The 23421-nt window shown below is 40.7% G+C and overlaps 1 protein-coding gene across 1 annotated transcript in view; it reads left to right on the top strand.

The window, feature by feature from the left end:
• Window positions 1-23421, top strand: part of ENTPD3 (ectonucleoside triphosphate diphosphohydrolase 3) — a 30628-nt gene that overhangs the window by 6402 nt on the left and 805 nt on the right. Inside the window, exons 3-10 of the mRNA XM_019536554.1 lie at window positions 2678-2805; window positions 8376-8493; window positions 14919-15069; window positions 15873-16032; window positions 18009-18239; window positions 18726-18998; window positions 19118-19228; window positions 21904-22041. Of these exons, the coding sequence (XP_019392099.1) occupies window positions 2678-2805; window positions 8376-8493; window positions 14919-15069; window positions 15873-16032; window positions 18009-18239; window positions 18726-18998; window positions 19118-19228; window positions 21904-22041 (1310 nt within the window). The remainder of the gene's footprint in view (window positions 1-2677; window positions 2806-8375; window positions 8494-14918; window positions 15070-15872; window positions 16033-18008; window positions 18240-18725; window positions 18999-19117; window positions 19229-21903; window positions 22042-23421) is intronic.

Raw genomic sequence — 23421 nt, 5'->3', positions numbered from 1 at the left:
TGACTGTATATCTAAAATAATTAGTTAAACTAGAGAAGATAGGAATTAAAATCAGAATCACAAGGTGGATAAAAAAAAACTGGTTAAAGAGGAGAAAACAACAAACTGTACCAACAAGGAAATTACTAGGCCAGTGGGTGGTTACTAATTGAATTCCTCAAAGGTTAATCTTGTGATGACCAGTTTTGTTTAATATTTTCATCAGGTTGTGGCCCTGGCACCTATGATTATGATGAATAGTTCTGTTTTGTTTTTTAAATCAAAGACTATTTGTTCATGGTCATGTAGGTATGAAAATAATAAGCAGGTGTAGGCTAATGTTATTTGGGGATAGCAGTGTTGAGAAGCACCCTCAGTCACACAGGAGAATCTAAATAACATACAGGAGGAACTGCTGGACTTTGAGAATACCAGTAAATGTACTGATGAATTTCATCTCCTTTCTAAGTGCAAGATTGTATACTTAGCGAGTAGAAGTAGCTATAAATTAGGAGTTAATCAGCTGGAAATGACAAAAGAAGAGAAAGACCTGGATGTATTAGTCAGTCATTGGATGGCTCTGACCCATCAATATAATGTGACCATGAGAAAGGCACACACAATCCTAGGAAATGTCAGGAAAGAGGTATTTCCAGGAGAGGAAAGACAGTATTAATACCATTATGCAGGGCTCTGATAAGACCTCCTCTGGAGTACTGTACTGCAATTCTGGTCACCCAGGTTCAAGGCAGATGAACTTAGACAGGAACAAGAGTGGAGAAAGAAAGATGATCGGGGGAATGGAGAGCCTATCTTATTAGAGGAAAGTAGAAAAACTTGGTTTGTTTAGCTTAGGTAAGGAAAGGCTGAAAAGAGTTGACTGCTTTTCATGAATATATAAAGGTGATTAAATACAACAGAGGGAGAAGAACTATTTAAGCTAAAGGACAGTATCGGGACAAGAATGTAAGAATTAGGCATAAATTAGCCTTGAATAAACTTAGCCTGGAAACTAGAAGAACATTATATTGTAGCAGTCTTCTATTGGAGTCTTATGTTGGAGTAGCCTTCCACTGTCAAGAGTAAAAAAAATCCCAAAATTATTTTAAGATGGAGTTTGTATGATGTGGTTGACTGTGATAGCAGGAGGCTGGACTCCATGGATGTCTCAGGATCCATCAGGTCCCATGGACATTTATATGTAAGCCTATTGCCTCTGCACCAGCTTGGGGACCCCTACAGCTTTGTCATTGCTTCCCAATAATAGCTTCTAAGATTCTTCTGCCTTTAAGGGGGTTCCTCTGTATTAGAGGATACTTAAGACTGTCTTTGCTAGTATTATCTTCCCTTTGATCTATGCAGAGACAATGATGCACCTCTCTGTCAATCTCCAGCCTGTTAATTCTCCTCCCCTCTTCCCTATCCCCTGTGCATCCACAATTGCCCCCCAGGGCAAGCATAAAGGTTATTGCTTCAGAGGCACCTTTCTGAATAAGGAGAGACATTTGCCCAGGCAGGATCACCTCTGGTGGAAGAGATAAAGGGTTAATAGTAATTACAGTACAATGAAAAAACAAAACAAACCCTCCTTGAACTCCTTGGAAACCTTATTGGGGCAGGAGAAACGGCATACAAACAGAACCTTTACCTTTGAGTTTAATTTTCACAACTACACTTAGGTTGACTCTATAAACTCTTCTGGGTGGGGCAGTTGTTCCCTTACTCATGCGTAAGGCATGTAGGATACCTTGGGCACTACATAATAATAATACTCTTTGTACTTGCCCACCCATAAAGCTATCTTGAACTTCATTAATGCAGTTAGTAAGGCAGTGTCTGCTATATGATTCTTAAGTCATCTTTGGATCATATTTAGACAGTGCACTGTGTGTTACTTGACTACTATGAAGAAATTGAGGTTATGGCTATACTAGTGATCCCAAGGGCATGACTGAGAAACAATGCTTGCTCCCTCTCAGCATGTGAAAAATACTACAAAAATGTTCTTTCATGCCTGAAGCTTTTGGGAACATGCCTGTGGATGTTCTTAGGATCTTAATCTTGGGTGTGCTCCTGAGAGCAGTGTATAGCTGTTCTAATGGCATCTGCACACAACACTTTTTCAGCATGCAGTGTGTGAAGAATAGAAGCAGCAAGGTGAGGCTTGTTTCTCAGTGATAGACTAAGGCGGTCTCTGTTAATCATTTTAGATTCATGACATCCCTTGGAAAATTCCACCTGTTAGTTTAAATTCTTTTTTGACTATGAAAAAATAGAGCAATTCTTCAGTTGTAGAGAACTCAGGAAGACCATAACCGGTCAGAATGTTTTTGACACTATGGATTCCTATTTGAAATGTCTGGGTTTACCTTGTGAAACATGTTTGCAAACCTAATAGCAGTAACGTTGTGTAATATCCTGTGTAATACCCTGTGGCACCCTTGAAAAGATCACATGGCACACTGCTTGAGACTCACTAGACTAGAGTCACTGAAGGAAAAGTGTAAACATCCTTTTGCATTACAAAGTAGATTAGTTAGTGCAAAGCACCTTTCCTAGCCAGTTCCTGAGAAAACACAGGTACTTTTGTAGCTGCCAATTTTGTAGATCATCTATGGATAATACTTCCATTGGGAATTCATCAGGAATTTTGCCTGCTTTTAATGTCCCTTATATGGATTTTCCCTTTTCATTTTAGGCTTCCGAGTGCTCTCCAGAAGTCCAACCATTGTTGCTTTGGTATTCCTTCTTCTAAGCATCATTGTTATTATTGCCATTACACTTATTCAGATCAACCGAAAAGAGGTCCTCTCTCCAGGACTGAAGGTATGTTTTGAAGGACAGAAGGTAATGAAAGAGTTTGATAAATTGTTGTTTAAAAGAATAATAGTGATAATCTCTCTGATGTGTTTTACATAATAATCCCAACACATTTTACTAGCATTTAAGAGTTAGAGTCTCATATATCCCCTGAGCTAAGTATTATGGTCTCTATTTTGCCAATAGAGAGACTGATACTGAGAGAACAAGTGAATTGCCCAAGATCACACAGAAAGGCAGTGGCAAAGCTGGGGGGGGGGAAGCGTCCCTCATTCTTAGTCTTTTAGCTACTAAACAATGCTTCCTCTGAATCTGAGCTTCTCTATGAGAAGAAACAATTCCCTTTATCAGTACAGATTGAGGTTTTGCATTAGTAGTTATAAAAAGTTGTTAATTCGTGAAATGATTTATGAAATTATTTAGCTAATGGCTAATTTTGGCCTCAGATAAGCATCATGTGGAACTTAATGTGCAATTAGAGTCACTACACCAGTTAGGACTTGTTAGCTCCATTACCCTTCCTTCTAACAATACCCATGTGAAAGGGTGTGTAAATCTGAAAAGTTTAACTGAAGTACTTTGGAAGATATATTCAGACCTTGTTTTCAGCTGCAAGATGGTTAAAAGGATATGTGTGCAGACTTAGAAGAATTGATATATATCACTTAAGAACAAAGTAATAAAAAATAAGCCCCTTCCTGAGAAAGTGTGAGTTCAGATCCTTTGAGTCCTGTGCTTTGTACAGATACCAACACATTAAAGGAGAACAGTCCCACCCTGGCCTAGTGCTGATGTGAAGTCCTCTCTAAGTTCCCTAGCACAGGGGCAAATTTTGTTACTGAGAATTCCTGGTAGCAAAAAAACAGTGCAAAAAATGGCATGAAAAAGTGGCATGGCATATGCAAAAAGAGCATGTGCTGATAGACATGGAGGTTTGGTCCTCCTGGGAGATGCTGTGGCTGCTGGCCAGAGTATCTCCACTCCTTTAGTAATCCCCCAGCTTCTCCAGTATGCCATAGCTAGGAGGAGTGGGGAAAAGGCAGTTTCCCCAAAGTGGGGCTTTTTGCCCCACACCAAAGTGCGTGTGTAGGGGTGTGCACTGCAGCAAAAAGTAGTGGCACAAATTTGTGCCTCTGCTTTTTTTCCCACTTCAGGTGCATGCCTCTGTATGTGGGGATGTGCCTCATGGGTTTATAAAGCCCCTCTGCTGATGTATTGCTAATTCCATGGTTGCTCATCATGATTCCTTTTCATAGGGCTAAGTCAGGGATGACTTTTCTGTAGCACTAAGGTTTATGGAAATTATGTTTTCAGGGGACTTGCTGAACAAACTTAAGATGGTACATTATCTGTCCTACTCTGTTCCCTTTGTACCACTTCAGAATTCAGCTGTGATCATCAAAAACAGTTGTTTTTGAAAGGACAGCTTTGATCCTGAGATACAGTAATGTCCTAGAATAAGCAGATTTTAAGTGATAGCTACTGTGGCCTAAAGTTACTTTTAATACCCTAAAGCTTTTCATGCAAGGGTTTCCAGCTGTTTGTATGCACGTAAGTACAGCTGCTCTGGAGCATGAATTTGGATTTGGGAGGCCTAGCATCTTTCAGAAAATGTTCATCATTTGCAGGACTGATTGGGTTCTTCGGCAGGAAAGGAGGATCTTGAAACACCAGTCACTGAAGCCCATAACACATATGCTGATGTGACAGTGTTTGGAAATGAAAGTATCCTAATATATGTACTTGCTTGAAATCAAATAGCTATGGCAATAGCAAAAAGGAAAACCATTGTATTTTTCTTTACAAGTGGCTTTATTCCTTCTGCTTCAACTAAGCACAAAACTAAATCACTCATAACATGAACTTCTGGAGCCCGGGCTATTGCATAGTAGTGCTTTTCCAGGTGCATTGATAAAACTCTGCCTTCAGGGTCATGTTTCTACTATACATATAGGCAAGCGTTACACAACATGTGTCATTTTGGTTTCATGCCTGTTGGAAGAGCTGAGACTTTCATTTTTCTAATCCAGTAATTTGTGAAGGATTTACTAACCCATCAGTTTAGGCTAGGGCACTCAAAGGGCTTGAGACTTATTCAAATATTGTGAAACAAGAATGATGAAGGAACTGTAAATATCCTTCAGTACCATGACTTGGAAATAAGTGTGGTATTAAAAACACTAGCTTTGAATTTAGCAAGCCCTAATGCCTAGAAATATATTTCTTTATTGATAGAAACAGCTTCTTAATCACAAGTTAAAGTGTCCTATAGTTTTATCCGTGTCAAATCATTTTTGTCATCTGGTACATGCTTTTGATTGTGTTCTGAATGTGCAATAATAAGCTGTGGGCACAAACTGATTGATTCAAGAAGCTTTGACCATGTTCCCAACTGTGGTTCTTAAAATTCATGTAAAATCTATATAGTTAAATTGGAACAAGCCCCCAGTATGAACACACTTAAAGTGGGTCCCACCTTTGCTGTAATTCTTTTATTTTGCATTAGTAAATTACCAAATTAAGCCAAGCTGATTTAAAGGAGGGTTAACTGTTTTACCTGTGTTCATTCTGCAGGGTTGCATCTATTTAGCTAGATTGAGTTAAATTGTGCAAGTTTTTGAGATAGACCAGGCCTTTGTAAACTGGTCAGCTGGTTGCATCAGAGACATCAGACCTGCCTTGCACTTTATATAGCTTTTGTACACATTGGGCATGTCTACAAGAGACCTTTACTGCGCATTTGACTAATTAACTGCACAGTAAATGTCTCAGTGTCTACATGTTCACCCCTATTAAGGTGCAAAAAGCTAATAAACTGCACAGCAGGGTAGGTCTTGGAGTTTTTCTTTACAAGTGGAGATTTTTCATGCACAGCAGTGCACATGGAGATGCTGCCCTAGCTGGCTGTGTCACAAGGTGTTTCAGCATGGGACTAGCCAGCAGGCAGCCCCCATGCAGAAGCACCCTTGTGCATCAGCCAGCCCGTCTGCAGCATGTGGAGCGTGGCTGGAGCAGCTCTAGATTGGCAAGCTGACCTGCCAGCCCAGGCTGCTCTGACCAGACTCCATGTGCTATGCACGAATATACTCCGGAGTAATAAGCTCCAGAGTTTATTTGTGTGAATTAATTGCATGTGTAGATGTGAACACTGGGTGTAAAACACTACCAGGTTACAATGGTAAAGTATTATACCCACTGTGTACAGGCATAAATTATTACACAAACTTCTGACAGTGGAAACTACTCCATTAATCTATTTTACCAGTGTCAGTGAAGTGAGGGGGAAAAATAGAATTCTAATATGGTGACTACAACCATGGTAGTGCCTCTAGCAACAGGAAAAGCTGCATGACAGAAAATGGAAACATTCTGTTCCTTCAGGCTGTTTCTCTTTTCTTCATTCTCAGTTCTCCCAGACAGCAATGGAGTTCCACCCCCTTTTTCCTTGATCAGTTTTCCCTTTTTGCTTTCTTAACTAATCTTACAATATATTGTACCAAATAGATGATATACTGATCATCCCTGAGTATTTGGGATCCCCAGCTTTCCGCCCCCTCATGCTGTTCTCTTCTTGATTGACCTTTGTCAAAATTATGTTGTTCTAGTCACAGACTGTCTTCTGCACTCCCACAATGCATTTAAAATGTAGGAAGCCCAGTTTCACTCTCTCCCATATAGCCCAGATTTGGCCTAAGCAATGCTTTAAAAATAGAATGTTTCTGGGAACAAGAGAAGAAATGACAAGAACAGAGAAAAAGGCAACAGAGGAAGGGAATGAGGAAATCAGGCCTCAGCTTGTCAGTGGTACAAGTAATCAAGCCAGACTGATATTTTTTAATGTAAAAACAGCCACAGCCAGACACTGATTCTCAAATGCAAGTAAATCAATTGGAAAAGTGAGGTAAAACCCCCACATTTGTGTTAAAACATTAAAAAGCACAATTGATGAAAGCAAGGAGTATCAATGGGAACTCCAAGTCCTCAGTTATCATGAGTTCCCTGTCAATGAGATTCTGGGGGTTATAAATAAACTCAGTAACTCTGAAGCAGATAAGGGAGGTCTCCATCATCTTCCCTTTCCAGGTGCATGTAAAATGGGGGTAATGATATTACTTTGGTAAGTCTGATATTATTCTGATAATGATATTATTCTGCAGACATTTTTTTTGGCTAGGGACTTTTTCTTACTATGTGTATGTATGTTGTTTAACAAAATGGGGCCCTCATTGAGGGGGACTTTAGAACAGATTGTAATGCAAGTAAAGAACCATACAGTTAACATTTGATTGCAGCAACTGATAAGAACAGCAACCTCTTACCAGCATTTTTCCCTGGGAATATTCTGTATAGCATGAAGCTAGATGATACTCCCTATAACAGCCAGAGCTGCTTAGGAACAACAGCTAATCACCATGTTGCTAGTAACAGGTATTGACTGTAATAGAATCGTAGAAAAGTGAAAGGGATCTCAGGAGGTCATCTAGTCCAACCCGTGCAGGATCATCCCTGTCTAAACTATCTTCGACAGGCATTAGTTTCTCAGAGCAGAGAGTAACTCCAAAGTGAGAATATCCTATTTCCTGGTTTTCAGATATCTCTATAATGAGAGAAGCATTAAAACTTACATGTATTGTGAATACTTTTATACGGCAAGCCAAACCCATCACTAATGTGCTAGTATTGATATTAGCAGCTTTTGTACCAGTTACGAATCAGCTACAAAATAAGGAACTAACCCTATTTATTTGGATTGTATTTCAAAAGAAACAACAAAGGTCATCTTCTGCTCATGATACCAGCAGTCAGGACATCCTGGGCCTACTAACTGCACTGCACAATTATACATTAGCACTTAAGAGTCAAGATTTACAGTTCTGATTGCTAAGGGAGTAGGTATATTTCACGAGATATATGAGGCATCTAGATCTTTGTAAAGAATTTAATATCCCAGACAATCATTCATTATTCTATTTATTGTAAAGAACTTCAGGCTGCAGCTCAAGCAAGCATGCCTTCTTCTGTTCTTTTAGTTTTTGTTAAATTGAAAGGGATGAGAGACTATGATGGCTGTAGAAGACAACTGAAGTTTGCCTTGATAGCATTTTTATGTAGTAGAGACGGGACATAGTGCCACACCTGCAAGCTACAGGAAGGACTAGAAATAGTAGTACTGGAATTGCCCTATGGGGCATATAGTCGTGTGTGTGTGCCTATTTTCGTGATGTACTGAGCACACTCACTGCCCATTTACTTCAGCAGTGATTTGGGATGATCTACATTTTACAAAGTCTTCATGTATCTCACTGGAGAGTTTGGGCCTGACCCTGCAAGGTAGAGTGCTCTTTCCATTCTCACTGAGTCTGTATTTAGAGATGCAAAGATGACTCTCTGTGCTGCAATTTTTTAAGGAGTTGTCTGGTTTATGCTGCATGTGTCGGTATCAATTGTATGTCAAAATATTCTTATTTTATTAAGCACGTCTGTGGCACAATGACACACATTGAAAGTCATGGAATGCTTTATGAAAAACAAAATACTGGCAAACTCCTGGACTTAAACTGTAACCATTTTTTCAGTATGGAATAGTGCTCGATGCCGGATCATCTCGGACTACTGTCTATGTTTACGAATGGCCAGCAGAAAAAGCAAATGATACTGGAGTAGTAAGCCAGACCTTCAAGTGCAACGTGAAAGGTGAGGATCAAGTGGAGATTAGTGAATACAGTAATAGTCTGGTGCCAAAAAAGTTCTCTTTCTGAATTATCAGGCTTGATTTTTTTTTCCCACCCCCTCCCCCTGCCTTAAAGCTCGATTAAATTCTAGGAAGTAGGGGCTGATATGGATATCGTTACAGTTCTTTGGTGCCAACCCAGGTCCTGGTGATAGAGTAGACTGGGAGCTACTCTTGTGTAAGGCAACTGAGGATCTGGAGCTCTGCTTTTCCCTGAGCAATCCTTTACATGCCTCTTGCCTCTCCTCAGGTTTGGGGGGCGCTAGCTTGAGCAGGAGCTGCCTGTTCTCAGCTTACATGAGCTTCCTTGGATAGAAAGCTGATTGGCACGAAAGGGCCAGATGGGACTAGAGAATTTGGCCCTGTAATGTTCTAGTTTCCTCAGCTATTCTTTGAATTGGAGGGCTCTTGTACAAACAGTTAAAAATCATCACTTTAGTAGTTGTTTCCTGGGCCTCTGTACTGAAACTGCCAACAAGGCTACAGATTTTTATTATGGTTTTGTGAAGTGGATTTAATCCATTAGGAACTGGACAAAAAAAACTCACACAGGGCATTAAACAGCCATCTGATAACTGACAAGTGCTATTGATCTGGGCTGGTGTCATGTCTGATCTTGAAATGAAATGCTCTATTCTTTACCAGTCACATATTTCCCTTTGCTTGTTATCTAGCTTCTGCTTTGGCTGGATAGTTTTGTATACCGGTAGGTCACCAAATTAATCATGAAAGTAATATTCTCTTTTTTGTTTTCAAAAAAGCAAAGGAATCACAGTCAGGGCTGATGTGCACCCGCAGATCTGGTTGGAAAAGCTGACGCAGGATCTGATTACACTGTGGTTTGCTGGAGCCAGTGCTATCACCCACCCATTTACAAGTGTACAAATTCATTCAGTAACTGAGACTAGCCCTCAAAACATTTCAAGGCTTCCTTAGGATCAGATTATACTGGGGGTCCTCACCTCTTTCTGAGGAACTGAGCACCACTCAGGAGCAGACCTGGGAAAACAAGCACTTTTAGGGCCAATTTAGGTAGCTCTTCATCTATTTCAAAACTTGCCTTTGTCCTTAGTTTGTGATTTGTGGTGAGGGGGTCTTTTTGCTTTTTCTTTTTTAATTAGTTCAATTAGTTAATCCAAAAATACTTTGTGCCCAAGCCAAGATTACAACCTGTGAAAAGTAGGGCTTCAGTGAATACATATAATCCCAAAAGTATTTCCCTTACAGGCACAGTCTTTCTATAGCAGTGATAGGAAATTTTAATGGAAAGTATAAGCCTCTGAATTCATAGATTCATAGATTGTAAGGCTGGAAGGGACCTTGGAAGATCATCAGGTCCAGCCCCCCTGCACCAAGCAGGAAAGATAACTAGGGTCAGTGACCCCAGCAAAGTGACCGTCCAGTCTCCTCCTGAAGATTTCCAGGGTAGGTGATTGCACCTCCTGTGGAGGGAGCTTATTCCATAGTCTGGACACCCTAGCTGTGAAGAAGTTTTTCTTAATGTTGAGCCTGAAGCGGTCTTCCAGGTATTTGTGACCATTGCTCCTGGTTTTCCCCAAGGGTGCCCTGGTGAACAGTTGTTCACCGAGCTCTTGATGTACACCCCTCATGTAGCAGTAAGCTGCTACCAAGTCCCCTCTCAGCCTTCTCTTCTTCAGGCTGAAGAGTCTCAGGTCCCTCAGCCTTACCTCATATGGCTTGCCATGCAAGTCTCTGGTCATATGGGTGGCCCTTCTCTGTACTCTCTCAAGCTTTTCCACGTCCTTGTTGAAGTGTGGCGCCCAGAACTGGAGGCAGTACTCCATCTGTGGTCTCACTAATGCTGAGTAGAGTGGGAGAATCACTTCCTTGGTTTGCTGGAGATGCATTGATTGATGCATGCCAGACTATTATTTGCCCTGCTGGCTATAACATCACACTGCCAGCTCATGTTCATACTATGGTCTATTATTACTCCCAGGTCTTTTTCATTCATAGTACTAGTCAGATTGATGTTGCCAAGCCCGTAGGTATGCAGCGGATTTTGTCCCCAGGTGGAGCGCTTTACATTTCTCAATGTTAAATTTCATCTGGTTCCGATCCACCCAACTTGCTAGCCTGTCTAAGTCTGCCTGTATCTGCAGCCTAACTTCAAGTGTGATCATGCTTCCCCATAACTTCCCCCACATCCAAATCATTGCTGAAGATGTTAAAAAGCACTGGACCAAGCACTGACCCCTGAGGGACACCACTGGCCACTTCTTGCTAAGACATGACAGATCCGTTCAGTAGAACTCTCTGGGTCCTATCCTGTAGCCAGCTTCCCAAATATTTTTCCCATTTAGTGTTTAACTGAAAAAACCCCTTTGATGATCCCTTAATATTCTGGGAAATAGCGTCTCTGGGAAAGGACCACATACAAGCTATTTGGATGCATTGATCTCATTTCCAGCAAGTTAGATGTGTTTGAGAGAGGGAGAGACAGAGTAATCAACTCTCTTATGAGACATTTGCTGATTTGTGATATCAGCCCTGACCTACACAGATGGCTTTTCCTTTCCTTCTCTCTCTCCAAAATGTACATCAATGCTGACTATGTAAAAACCTCTATGCCAGACCTTTTCTGGAAATGGATATTTAGGGTGTTGCTTCCTGATAAGTTTAGAGAAGCAGTTTCTACCAGCCATTCTCTCCGCAGTGGTAATATACATGCACCCTGCCAGGAGTTTAAAAAAATTGTAGAGAGGAATTTCACAGTGCACAGAGCACAGAAGACATGCAGCAGGGCTTGTCAGGTGGTATATCTTCACATGTTGCAGAAGTGGCAGGCTGCCTACACTAGACTGTATATCAATGGATGCACATTGGCGTCTAATGTCTTGACTAATTAAGAATGTTGCCCTAAGGCTTTTTGGTATGAGAAAAAATGTATAATGTGTAATGCAGCAGAGCAATTCTGCTGCTTTAAAAAGGCTGAAGATAGCACTTTTAAAGTTTGTTTTAATTAGGGCTTTTCTCCCAAGTGGAAAGAAAAGAATGACAGAATGTGAAGGGCCAGGGGACCATGTACAATGATATTATCTGAATCTCTTCAAAGGTGCCTCATGGTCAAAGTAATGAAAGCTGTGCCAATCTCCTATGATACCTAGTGTGAAATGGAGCCAAACTAGACACTGTGAGGGAGGAAGTGAAGACAGGGAGGAGCAATAATCCTGCAACATGCATCTACCTTTCTTCCCTCTCCTACATGAGGGTAGCAGCTAGGCATAGACATGAGTGAGGGCTTCACAAAAATGAGCAGGTGGTGTGGGAGGAATCAATTCAGTGAGAAACATTCTCCGATTAGTACTGTGAGAAGTGTCCAATCTATGTGAATACTTATCTAGGGCCAGAACCAGCAAAGAACATAGGCACCTATTTCCAAAACTGTCTCGTCTGGGGGAGTTGTGGCCACGTGCAAAACCAGAATGTCTGTTGCCTATAGTGCTTCAAAGTCAACTTTAGTCCCATGCACTTTGGCAGCTTGCATTGACTGAGCCAGTGATCTCCAGGACATTTCATTACTGAATTGTGTCTCTAATGCTTTCAAAATAGGTTCTGGGTTTTTTTTTAAATTAATGCATGGGACTACGTGGATGTAGTCTTTCTGGACTTCAGCAAGGCCTTTGACACTGTCTCCCACCCCATCCTCATTAAAAAATTGGGTGACTGTGGCATTGATGCCTACACAGTCAGATGGATTGCAGATTGGCTCAAGGGTTGCACTCAGAGGGTGGTGGTGGATGGGTCATATTCGACCTGGGGAGAAGTGGGCAGTGGAGTCCCCCAGGGCTCTAGTCTTGGGGCCACGCTGTTCAATCTCTTTATCAGTGATTTGGACGACAGGGTGAAAAGCAACCTGTTTAAATTCGCTAATGATACCAAAATTTGGGGCGAGGTGAGCTCGCTAGTAGGGAGGGAAAGACTGAAGCAAGACTTGGATAGGTTACAGGGGTGGGCTAGCAAAAACAGGATGTGCTTCAATACTGACAAGTCCAGGGTGCCGCACTTGGGCAGCAGTAACCAGCAGCACGCTTATAAGATGGGAAACGCCCTTCTTGAGAGCACGGAGGCAGAAAAGGATCTTGGAGTCATTACTGACTCCAAGATAAACATGGGCCAACAATGTGAGGTCACGATTGGCAGGGCTAAACTGCACCTTGTCGTGCATCCACAGGTGCATCTCAGGTAGGACCAAGGAGGTGATCCTCCCCTTCTGTGCAACACTGGTCAGGCCACAGCTGGAGTACTGTGTCCAGTTCTGTGCGCCCCACTTCAGGAGGGATGTGGACAACATTGAGAGGGTCCAGAGGAGGGCCACCCGCATGATCCATGGACAACAGGGTAGACCCTACAATGAAAGACTGCGGGACCTGGACCTGTTCAGCCTTCACAAGAGAAGGCTGAGGGGAGACCTGGTGACCATCTATAAACTCACTAGTGGGGGACCAGAAGGGTTTGGAAGAGACCTTGTTTCCCCTAGCGCCACCTGGCATAATAAGGAATAACGGCTATAAGTTGTTGGAGAGTAGGTTTAGATTAGACATCCATAAGAACTACTTCACAGTCAGGGCGGCTAGGATCTGGAACCAACTTCTAAGGGGAGTGGTGCTGGCTCCTACCCTGGTGGTCTTTAAGAGGAGGCTTGATGCCTACCTAGGTGAGATCATTTGAGCCCAGTTTTTTCTCCTGCCCAGGCAGGGGGTCAGACTTGAAGATCTACAAGGTCCCTTCCAACCCTACTTCTATGATTCTATGAACCCAGGACGCATCTAGCAAACTTAGATACTTGCAAGGTTAGGCAACAGCTGCACTTGTTAAACTTGGACACCTCAATTCTGCCAATGTCCTGCTTTAGGTGCCTAAGTCCTTTATTGTATATAACTTCTTGTTCATAATCATTTATAGGATGGATCTGCTCTGTCTGTCTATACCACACTGATCATGACCACTATGAGGCACCTGACAAATAGACATAGATTCACATACATGGTAGGCATAGGAAATTCTCATTCTCCCCCACCCACCATGCACTGGTGGAGGAGGTTGACTGTTTTTTTGTTTTGTTCCTGGGGTAGCTTTCTTTACTTTGTTTCTTTTGTTGTTTTTCATTCTTCCTGTTATAGGAAAGCTATGGTGAAGAGATCAGTCTGGCAAGATATCCGTGAGGTAGCCAGGTCTATACTGTAGTAGGGTGACATCTCACACCTGGGGACCAGCCAGTGCTGGATTTAGACATAAGCTACTTAAACCACAGTTTAGGTCCTCACAATATGAGGGGGGGTTTCTAAATAAGAAAAAAAAATTTGGACATTTTTATTCTAATATGACAATAATATACATATATTTGGCTCCACAGTTATTATTCATACTGAGTTCATAAATTTGTGTAGAAATAACAATAATTCATCTTAAACATTTCATGAAAATCCATTTTCATGGATTTTGTGGATTGTTTTTATCATATTGGGCCTCTTAAACTGGACATAGTTTAGGGTCTCAGCATGTCATAATCCAGCCCTGGGACCAGCCATAGAAGAGGCTCGGTTACTTGTTCTCTCTAGTCTCACTTTGATCCTACTGTCCCTAAGGACCACAGCTGTGGGGTTAGGCCTTTGTTCCAGGTAATCCCTGAGTTGGCATATCTACTTTGAAGTCTGGGTTTGATCATGAAACCTCCTTGGCACTTAAGTGCCCAAACTGTGTAAAGGAAAGTCTGCTTGTTGCTCACTAGAAAGCTTTTTCAGATGAATTTCTTTACTTAAATTATGGGCATGTCCATTTTACAGATGGGGAGACTGAAACATGGGAAGGAAAGTGTTTGCCCACAATCAACCAGCAGTGTCTCCTGGTTTTAGGTCCCTACTTAGTAGAACATGTTGATTTTGATTAAACTGTGGTCAAATTACACATTACAGTTTGATATTTTTGCTATCATTGGATGCTAGGTCAAAATATAGCTTCACATATGCCAGTTTGTTAGCTGTAGTCTCCACCACTTAGGACACAGAGGGGTGGACTTATGTGTAATTAAGATCTGTGAGTTTTCCGTGCAGGAGACGTCTTCCTTTTCTGTACTGCAGGGCACACAAAGTGCTATTCTGCTAGTTTGTTTTTGTGTGCAGTTGGAGGGACAGAAGCTTAGAGGATGTAGCTCCTATGTTGAAAAGAAACATTCCTGACAAAACATTTCATGGCATGTTCATGAATATCTGTATTACTCTTTTAGATTTTTTCCTTAAACATTTCGTGTTAAAACGTCTTTTCAAACTGGATTTTCAAAAGGGTGGGAAAAGCTGTTTCTTCTAATGTCTTTCATTAGGTTAAGATATAGCTGGTAAAGCTAAATTAGCCACTTGTTTTCTTTTAGGCCCTGGCATATCCAGTTATGGGACTAGCCCTCGAGAAGTTGCCAAACCCATTGATGACTGTATGAAAAAAGTCACGGAGAAAGTTCCATCTGATATGCATAAAAATACCCCTGCCTATCTGGGAGCTACTGCTGGAATGAGACTTCTGAGGTATAGTAAAATCCCATAATAACCTCTGATGTACGTAAACAGAAATGCAGCAAATAAGACTAGGAAGCAAATATGTGTTGGACAGACATCTGTTTACCAGGAATTGATCTGTCTCAAAAGGAAACCAAACTCAGCCAATAAAACCAAAGACTCGGAACTGTTGGTTTGACTTTTTCCAGCTCTGTTGTTCCTTTCCTATGTTACTTCACTGTATTGAAAATAAATATTTGCTTGCTTTACCAAAAGCAGTACATAGACATCATTCTCTTCTCAGAATGTGTTCTCAACTCCCACTGAGTAAATGAATAGCGTATGTGTATATTTGATGGTAAGAAGGCCAGATTCACACCAGTGGATATAAATAACTTCCTATGTATTACACTTTATTTATGTATATGGCTTACTGGTCTGGGACCAGCTGACTTTTATATTTATTCTGTGGGTAAACAAAAGATTAAAATCCCCATAACTATAAAGTCAGCACCTTTTACATATACATTCAGTGCACTAAAAACAGTTTTATATGAAGAGCAAAATACCCAGATATTTGTATGATACACATGGCCACTCTTGGACATAACTGCAGTTTAACACTGCTAAAGTTGCTTTAGATCAACTTCTTTTGCAGAAAGTAATTGTACATCTAACTTGGTTTTCCTTATTACAGGCTGATCCTCCAAGATAAAATGGACTTTGATTTTTCAGTAAGAAATCATGGGCATATTTTTAGTCATTAGTTTAGCAGACAAATATGAAATTGCTTTTTCAGATGCTCAGCATGTTGTGTTTTGTGAATTGCTTAGGTTGCAAAATGAAACGGCAGCCAATGAAGTCCTTGCAAGCATTCAAAGCTACTTCACAACCCAACCCTTTGACTTTAGGGGTGCACAAATCATAACTGGGCAAGAGGAAGGGGTGTATGGATGGATTACAGCCAACTATTTAATGGGCAATTTCGTGGAGGTGTGTGGAAAAAACCTGCATGTTTTATCTTACAGTACTGTTTTATAAATCATACATTTTAGGAGAGTTGTATGTTAAAAAAGCCATTGGCTTTACATTCCTAACAAAAGTACATTACAGTAGTTTTTGCTATGAAGATAGAACAAAAAATGTAGAGTTTTTACTTTGACTAATACTGAAAATACTTTATAAGGGATATGTTTCATGGAATGTGTTCTATATCATGATCAAGTACAGAACAGAATTCCTGACTGAATGATAAATCTAATACCTTATTTGCACACACCCCTTCAACAATACTGGTACAGTTAAAGCCACAGAAATCCCTTAGCATGGACAATGCTATAAACATGCTTAAAATATTCCTTCAGCTGCATCAGTTTAAACAGGAAAGTGCTTTCATACAGGAAGAATGATGGTTTGTGCAGGTAATGTATTGTAATTTATTATGCCACCAGTATGACTATATCCACACCAGAGTTTGTACCAATATTTTGGTAAAAAAAAGAAAATCACGCCAGGTCCCTTAGCCAGCATAGTATATACTATAAAAATCTGAATGCAGACCAGGCCTAACTCTACCAGAATGTAGATCTCCACTGTTCAGTTGCATTTATCAGAGGTAGCTGCTTCCAAGAATAGTCAAGAGGGTTATTCTAGGTTATCTTGTGAGACTGAAAAGAAATTCAACCAACTTCCAAAAATGGTTAGTTCTCCCTATTGAACAGTTACTAGTAGATTGTGACAGCTTGCAAAGTGAATTTATAGCTCACTGATCTGAATCCAAAGTGACATCTCACTTCAGAGACATTTGCAGGAGTTAATCACATAATTGATGGTATATGAACATTGTGGAAGTACTACATAGTGATTTCATAACTATATACTCTGGAACATTGTTTTTCCCCTTTGTTTACACTCTCACAGCAACACTAACTTCACTGCAGGGGCATAACTGAATATGGTCTCTAATTTTGTAGAGGTTATGATCAAAATCTCAAATTCTGTGTGGAAGATGTTGTGGATTTTAAGGGTCCACAAGATGCTAGGAAACCAGGTTAGTACACAGAATACAGAGGACTAAAGCAACATGAAGAATTTGGCTCTTGTTTCAATAGAGTAATGGTTTCACCATAGGAGTTTGCATGAAAATATTTGCTGGGGTATGATGTCTGGTCTCTCTTCTTCCTGAACACGACACAACATGTACTCGCACACAGCAAGAACTTCCTTCATAAATAATAACAATATTGGAAAATATTTGTGGATTTTGCATGCTTTATCACCACTATTATTTGTATTACTGTATTCTGCATTATGATGACATGAAGCTTCAACGCAATTTTACTAGGAGATGTATGAAAACCAAATAACTTCTAGAAAACTAAAAACCATCTAAGAAGGTAGATCTTCCTTGTGAAATTGGTTTTAAAATGTAAAGCCTTTGAATGCAGTCCTCACCTGGTAGAAAGCTCCAGAGCTCATGGACATCAGTGGAGTCTTTAACTGAGGATCTGCCTCTCTCTTCTGCTTCTCATTCACTTCTGGCCTGTCTTTATTCTTTGTACTGTGGTTATTTGAGGCTTTTAAATACTTAACACCTCACAAACAGTAGCTAATCTTCAGACTAACTCATTCAGAAAGACAAGTAAATATTATCTCCACTTTTTGGATGCTATGAAATTAAGTGACTTGTCTAAGATCATACAAGGAGTCAGAATCAGGATTACATTTTAGGGATTTCAGTGTTTTATCACTGAACTGTACTTTTCTCTGGGCTCAAGCTGTGTCAGATCATTTCCTTCATTCTTTAGCTTCATTTCCCTCTGAAAACAACATAGTACTCTAAAACTTTTCTATTGATACCTCTGTGAGTTCTTTAGTATAGCATATGTAGCATACAATTTAACTGAGTAGAAGAGCTTGAGAGGATAATGCAGGCAATATTTGTAACTACATTGTGTTTTGCTTTTTAGAGAAACCTTTGGAGGACATGGAGCCATCCTCATGGAGCAGAGACCACAGGGGCACTTGATCTGGGAGGAGCCTCCACACAAATATCATTCATCCCAGACGACACCCTGAAGACTTTCAATAGCACATTACAAGTGCATCTGTATGGTTATGAGTATAGTGTATACACCCACAGCTACCAGTGCTATGGGAGAGATGAGGCTGAGAAGAGGCTCTTAGCATCACTATTGCAGGTATATTCAAGCATGTGTACTGTCTTGTTGTTTGTATCCAATGACTCTCTGGGCATGTTCTCTCTTTCCTTTTATATTCTTTTATGGTAAGGATCTGAGACTTCAGTTAAGGCCTTGTAATGCTAAGTGCTGGACAAACATGGGGCTTGTGAAAGAAGATACAGGGGAAAACGGTGAGATAGGACAGGAACCTTTGTTACAAGCAGGTGATTCATTTTAGAGAATCTGCCTCAAGCCATCAGAGATCTCCACAAAAAAAATCCTGCTAAGCAGTAAAAATCTTTGTAAATATTGGCTCACAGCATGAGTGATTTGTGTGAGAAAGTACTTGGTTTGAAGTGGAATTAGTAAACTGCTTTCTTGATAGTCTTATTAGGGCCAAAAGGAGAATGGGGATGATATAAATGTACTAAATTAAAATACTATTATTAATGTCAAGTTTAAAATCTTTTCTGCTAAATAAACTTTACTGTTGTTTTCCCTCAGAATTCAAGAAACAAGTCCCAGATTGATAATCCATGTTATCCACAGAATTATGAAACTGTTTTAACAATGAAACACGTGTGTGGAAGCCTTTGCACACAGTCTGTAAGACCAGCAAATTACAACCCAGACCGGCTCATACATTTCAGAGGAACTGGAGACACTGCTTTCTGCCAGGAGGTGGTGTCCTTATTGTTTAACTTCACTGCTTGCAATGACAAGGAGGATTGTTCATTTAATGGCATCCGTCAGCCAAAGGTTAAAGGGAAGTTTGTGGTAAGTTTGCAAGCGCAGTGCATACCCACTCTGCTTATTAATTCCAGCATTTCTTCCCTGCCTCTGATTTTATATAGAGTCATGAGAGTAATTTGCCTTTCATCTGCTTTTATTTATAGGCCTTTTCTGGATTCTACTATACAGTAAATGCTTTGAATTTAACTGGACAGTTTTCCCTTACTGATTTTAATTCAAGCATGTGGCTTTTCTGTTCACAGAACTGGAACCAGGTCAGTATGAATTTTCTGCATTTGAAAAGGGTGAAAAGTTAAGAAGACGTGCCACTTAGAAGTAGACCATTTTAGTTCAGATGAATAAACTTGTTTTTTAATGGTGCAGATAACTGTTAGCCTTTCCTTCCTCAGAAGTTTCAAATTCTCTCCAAACTTTGGTCTAGGTTCAAGAAACTTTTCCTATGGTCTTAGGTCATTTTCTGCTTGAAATGAAACAAGCAGTCAGGCAAACCAAATGTATTTTCAGCTATGTTTTGTGACTTCTGCACAGCTGTCATTCATGCCACAACAAAAACGGGTTTGTTTTTACCAGAGGGTCTCTTTACATGTGCAGATAAAGGCATAATGGGATCTGATGTGCAATCTACACAGTTGTACCTCCTGCCATGCTACATGTGCCTTGCAGGAGGCTTGATTGTGGGATCACAAATCAGAACCCATCACATCTTATTATAAGCTCACAGGGAGTCCAGGATCATGATCCATGCACCAGCAAGAAGTAAGCTCCTGTGACTGGGAGCCCCTTCAGTTGACCTGCTCTTCAAGCCGTGGGGGTGCCCCAGGGGTTCCTGTGGCAGGGAGACTGTGGCTGACACAGTCCCCCAGCCTTGGGGGTGCTCCAGGCATGCCTGCAGCTGCAAGGCCACAGCTGACACAGTATTCCAGTGTTGTAGGTGCTCTAGGCACCCCTGCAGCTGTGAGACTGCTGTTGATGTGATGTCCCAGGTATAGAGTACCCTGTAGCTGGGACACCACATTGTTTTCTCACAGCTGTGGGGTTACCAGGGCTATTCCTGTGGCTGGGAGTCCCGTCAGCAGATGGGGTTCCCAGCTGTGGGGGCATGTGTTCCCACAGCTGGGAGCTAGGGTCAGCTGGGAGATCCCAGGTTTGAGGATGCACATGGGTTCCCGCAGCTGGGAGCTCTGACCACCTGATAGGGCTCCCAGCCACAGGGGTCCCTAACCATACATTCCATTAATGGAATAATAGAAAGCAGCTACAAAGTTATTACAAATATTTTCTGGAATAACTTGATAAAAAGAATAAGCTATAAAGCCATTACTTGATTGAACATGTGGCCAGGTGGCCACTTAAGGTATGATTAACTGGTTAATCACATCTTAAATGTAACATGTAGATGGGACCTGAAAGTAACAATGAGCCTGATCTTCTTTATACCAATTTCTTTTTTCCTACTGTGGCAATGTAAGGGGTCATAAACCTGGTAAGCGCTGTGGAGAAACGTTACTGGGTATGAGAATCAGGTCTAGTTCTCCACACTCTCTTCCACTGATCATTCTAGATACTCACACCCTATCAGAACCTGCTTTCTCAGGAAGCTGCTTTTTTGATGTACTGATACACTAATTGTTGATGCAACAGTCAGAAAATGAAGTGTCCAGACATGACAGACTTATAATTTTAAGCTAACTGTTTCCAACTGGAGCCTGTCCCAGGCAGTATCAAAAATCAGTATTGTCTCATAAATAGTTAAATTCAATGGTAACATTTACATTGCCTTAAGAAGGGAGTAGAATTAGAACCCTGGAGAATTTATATGCTGGAGGATAGATTTATTATTCATTTGTGAACCCCTAAGAGAGTATGCCAGAAGGAAAGACGTATGTTAGAGATTTTATTAAAGTTAAAAGCTATAAAGGAGCACCAAAGTGGCACTCTGCCATGCCACCTGTCCCATTGCTCTGCAGTGCTTCATTCTTTTGTCTTGCTTGATAGTTTGTTTCTGATATTAAAAGTCTTATTAATTAATTTTGATTATTATTATTAATGTACCTTGAGGGCATCTTGTTGTCTTCATAACCAGTTTTGCCTTCACTAGTCCCCATTTCAGCATTAAATGGAAAATTGGACCAAAACTATTTGCATACTCTTTGCTACTTAATAGAGCACCCAATGCTGAAATGATGACAAAAATACCTAGGTGACATACATACAGATAACTGATCTGCTAGCCTTCTGTATCAATCAATGTAATTTCTCAGAACCCCTTGTCAAATCTATCTTTCTGCTGCATGCTGTATTGTGATCTCAGCTATAGCAGCATAGATACAGAATAACTCAAGGCATAGGTGCTAACTTTTATTTTTGCTGGGGGGGGAGAGGGAGGAGCAGGGCTAAGATGATGGACACGTGGAAAGTTTTCCACATTTCAGGTGACAGCCCTCTTCCTGGGGTGGAGTGGGGGAAGGGCCCTCATGCCTCCACATACTTGACGCCTCTGAAAAGATTTGCTTGAAATTATTTCAGATTTGCATTGATGCATCTGAAACTACAAACAGTCTCTGTGTTTTCTTTTAACATTCCAAGCTATACTGTTCTCATTATCTGATCATCTTTTGCCACACTACGCATCTTAAAGAGCTTGGCATTTAAAATGTATTGCTAAGCTGTAAAATGACAAAATGTAATAACTTTAATAGCTTCAATCTTTTCCAGGCAGATTTTATTATAATTATTTACACTATAAAATAAATGAGTAGCATAGTTTTTGTCCAGTGTAAATCTCATTGTCTATATGTCTACAATAATACTTTTCTAAAGGTGTCTCTGCAAACAGGTGCTAAGTATTCATATTGCAAGTTCTGCTTAGTTAAAGTTTTTTCTGTCTTAATTTTTACTTGTGGCATGAATCTTTTTGTTTTTATTTTAGCTTCAGTATATGCTGCCTAAATTTGAAGAAACCTATGCTAGATCCTACTGCTTTTCAGCAAACTTTATCTATTACCTGCTTATACAGGGATACAAATTTAGTGCAGACACCTGGTCTCAAATACATTTCCAAAAAGAGGTGAGGATGAGTTGGTTTTTATTGTTTTAATGTTTTATTAACAATTCATTGTTATGTTGACTAAGAAAAAATTAAAAAATGGAAGTGGAAGGATGTTTTATTCCAATGATTGTGATCAGCTTTTTATAGAAGATACTGTAACTCCAGTGCCACTGCTGACTTCAGTTGATGCCAGTGGCAGCAATATGATTAACTCATTCCAGATAATTCTGCCCTCTGTTAACCCTGGGCAAATTCATCAGCCACCTGGCTCGCACAGGGGTTTAATACAATTGTAGTATTCTCGGCCTCTTGAAGGCTCAGATCAAGCGAAAACATTTACTTTTCTTAAAGCAGATGGCAGTGTATGAGTTCTTATGACACTGCCACTGTAAGACTGGCTCTAAGGGCAGGGAAGATCTTGGGTACTGTCTGAGCAGCCCAAAGGAGAAACCTTATGAGTAGCCAAACCTGGAGCAAGGTATTAGTTAAACTTTGTTACCTTATTATTGTTCTTTATTAATAGAGCCAGACTCCAAGGAAGTAGGTATCTGTTTGGCCTTTACATACTGGGTGGATTGGGACCACAGAACACGGTGGTAAAAGTGTCTGCCTATGGAAAGCAGTGTGCTCAATATGTAATGTTCTGCCTATGTGTAATGCCACTGAAAACAATGGGTTTCTGCACTGGCTCACAGATCTGCTTGTGTAAGTGAGATTTTAAGTTCAGGACATAAATTGAGGAGGTGACTTGAACAAATGTCTCTAAGTAGTATTGCTTCATGGGTGATTGGCTAGTAATAGTAATGAAAAGTACTCAAGCACAGAGAACAGGACTGTAAACATAAGCTTCTTCTGCCCTTTGGATGATTTAGAGCAGCAGTTCCCGAGAGAATCAGACTTCAATATTTGAGATCCTTCTTCTCACCACCAGATGAAGTCCTGTTTTTGCAAATCATTCCAGTCAGGCTTTGTTAATCTCCTTAGGAACCTTTTAAATACAGTAGCAGTTGTATAAGGTGATAACAGATGAAAAGAGCACAGGTTCCATAACGGTCAGCACTTAAGAGCTAAGCTTCATAAACAATGTTTTCTACACAGCAACGCTCTGCTGTCAGTATACCGGCGGTGTGTAATATAAGTACATTACAAAACTGCATTGTCTGGGTTGCCAGCAACTAACTGACTCTTAGATCTTGAGAAGGGTCAGATTGGGCAGAATCACTTCTATGCAAAAGGCCAACATGAGGCTTTAGTCTTAACTTGGACTTTTGTAGTGCATACAGTGCCATAGCAAGGGGGGCTGCAAGTGGGGCAACCACCCTGGGCACTGAAGCGAAGGAGCACCAACAGGTACTGCCCAGCCAGGGCAGGGTGCAGGATAGAGCCATGAGCAGGTCA

This window comes from Crocodylus porosus, unplaced genomic scaffold, assembly GCF_001723895.1.
Source record: "Crocodylus porosus isolate Cpor-Errol unplaced genomic scaffold, CroPor_comp1, whole genome shotgun sequence".
Classification (NCBI taxonomy): domain Eukaryota; kingdom Metazoa; phylum Chordata; order Crocodylia; family Crocodylidae; genus Crocodylus; species Crocodylus porosus.
The sequence above is the reverse complement of the archived record's forward strand: the minus strand, read 5'-3'. Positions and strand labels throughout refer to the sequence as shown.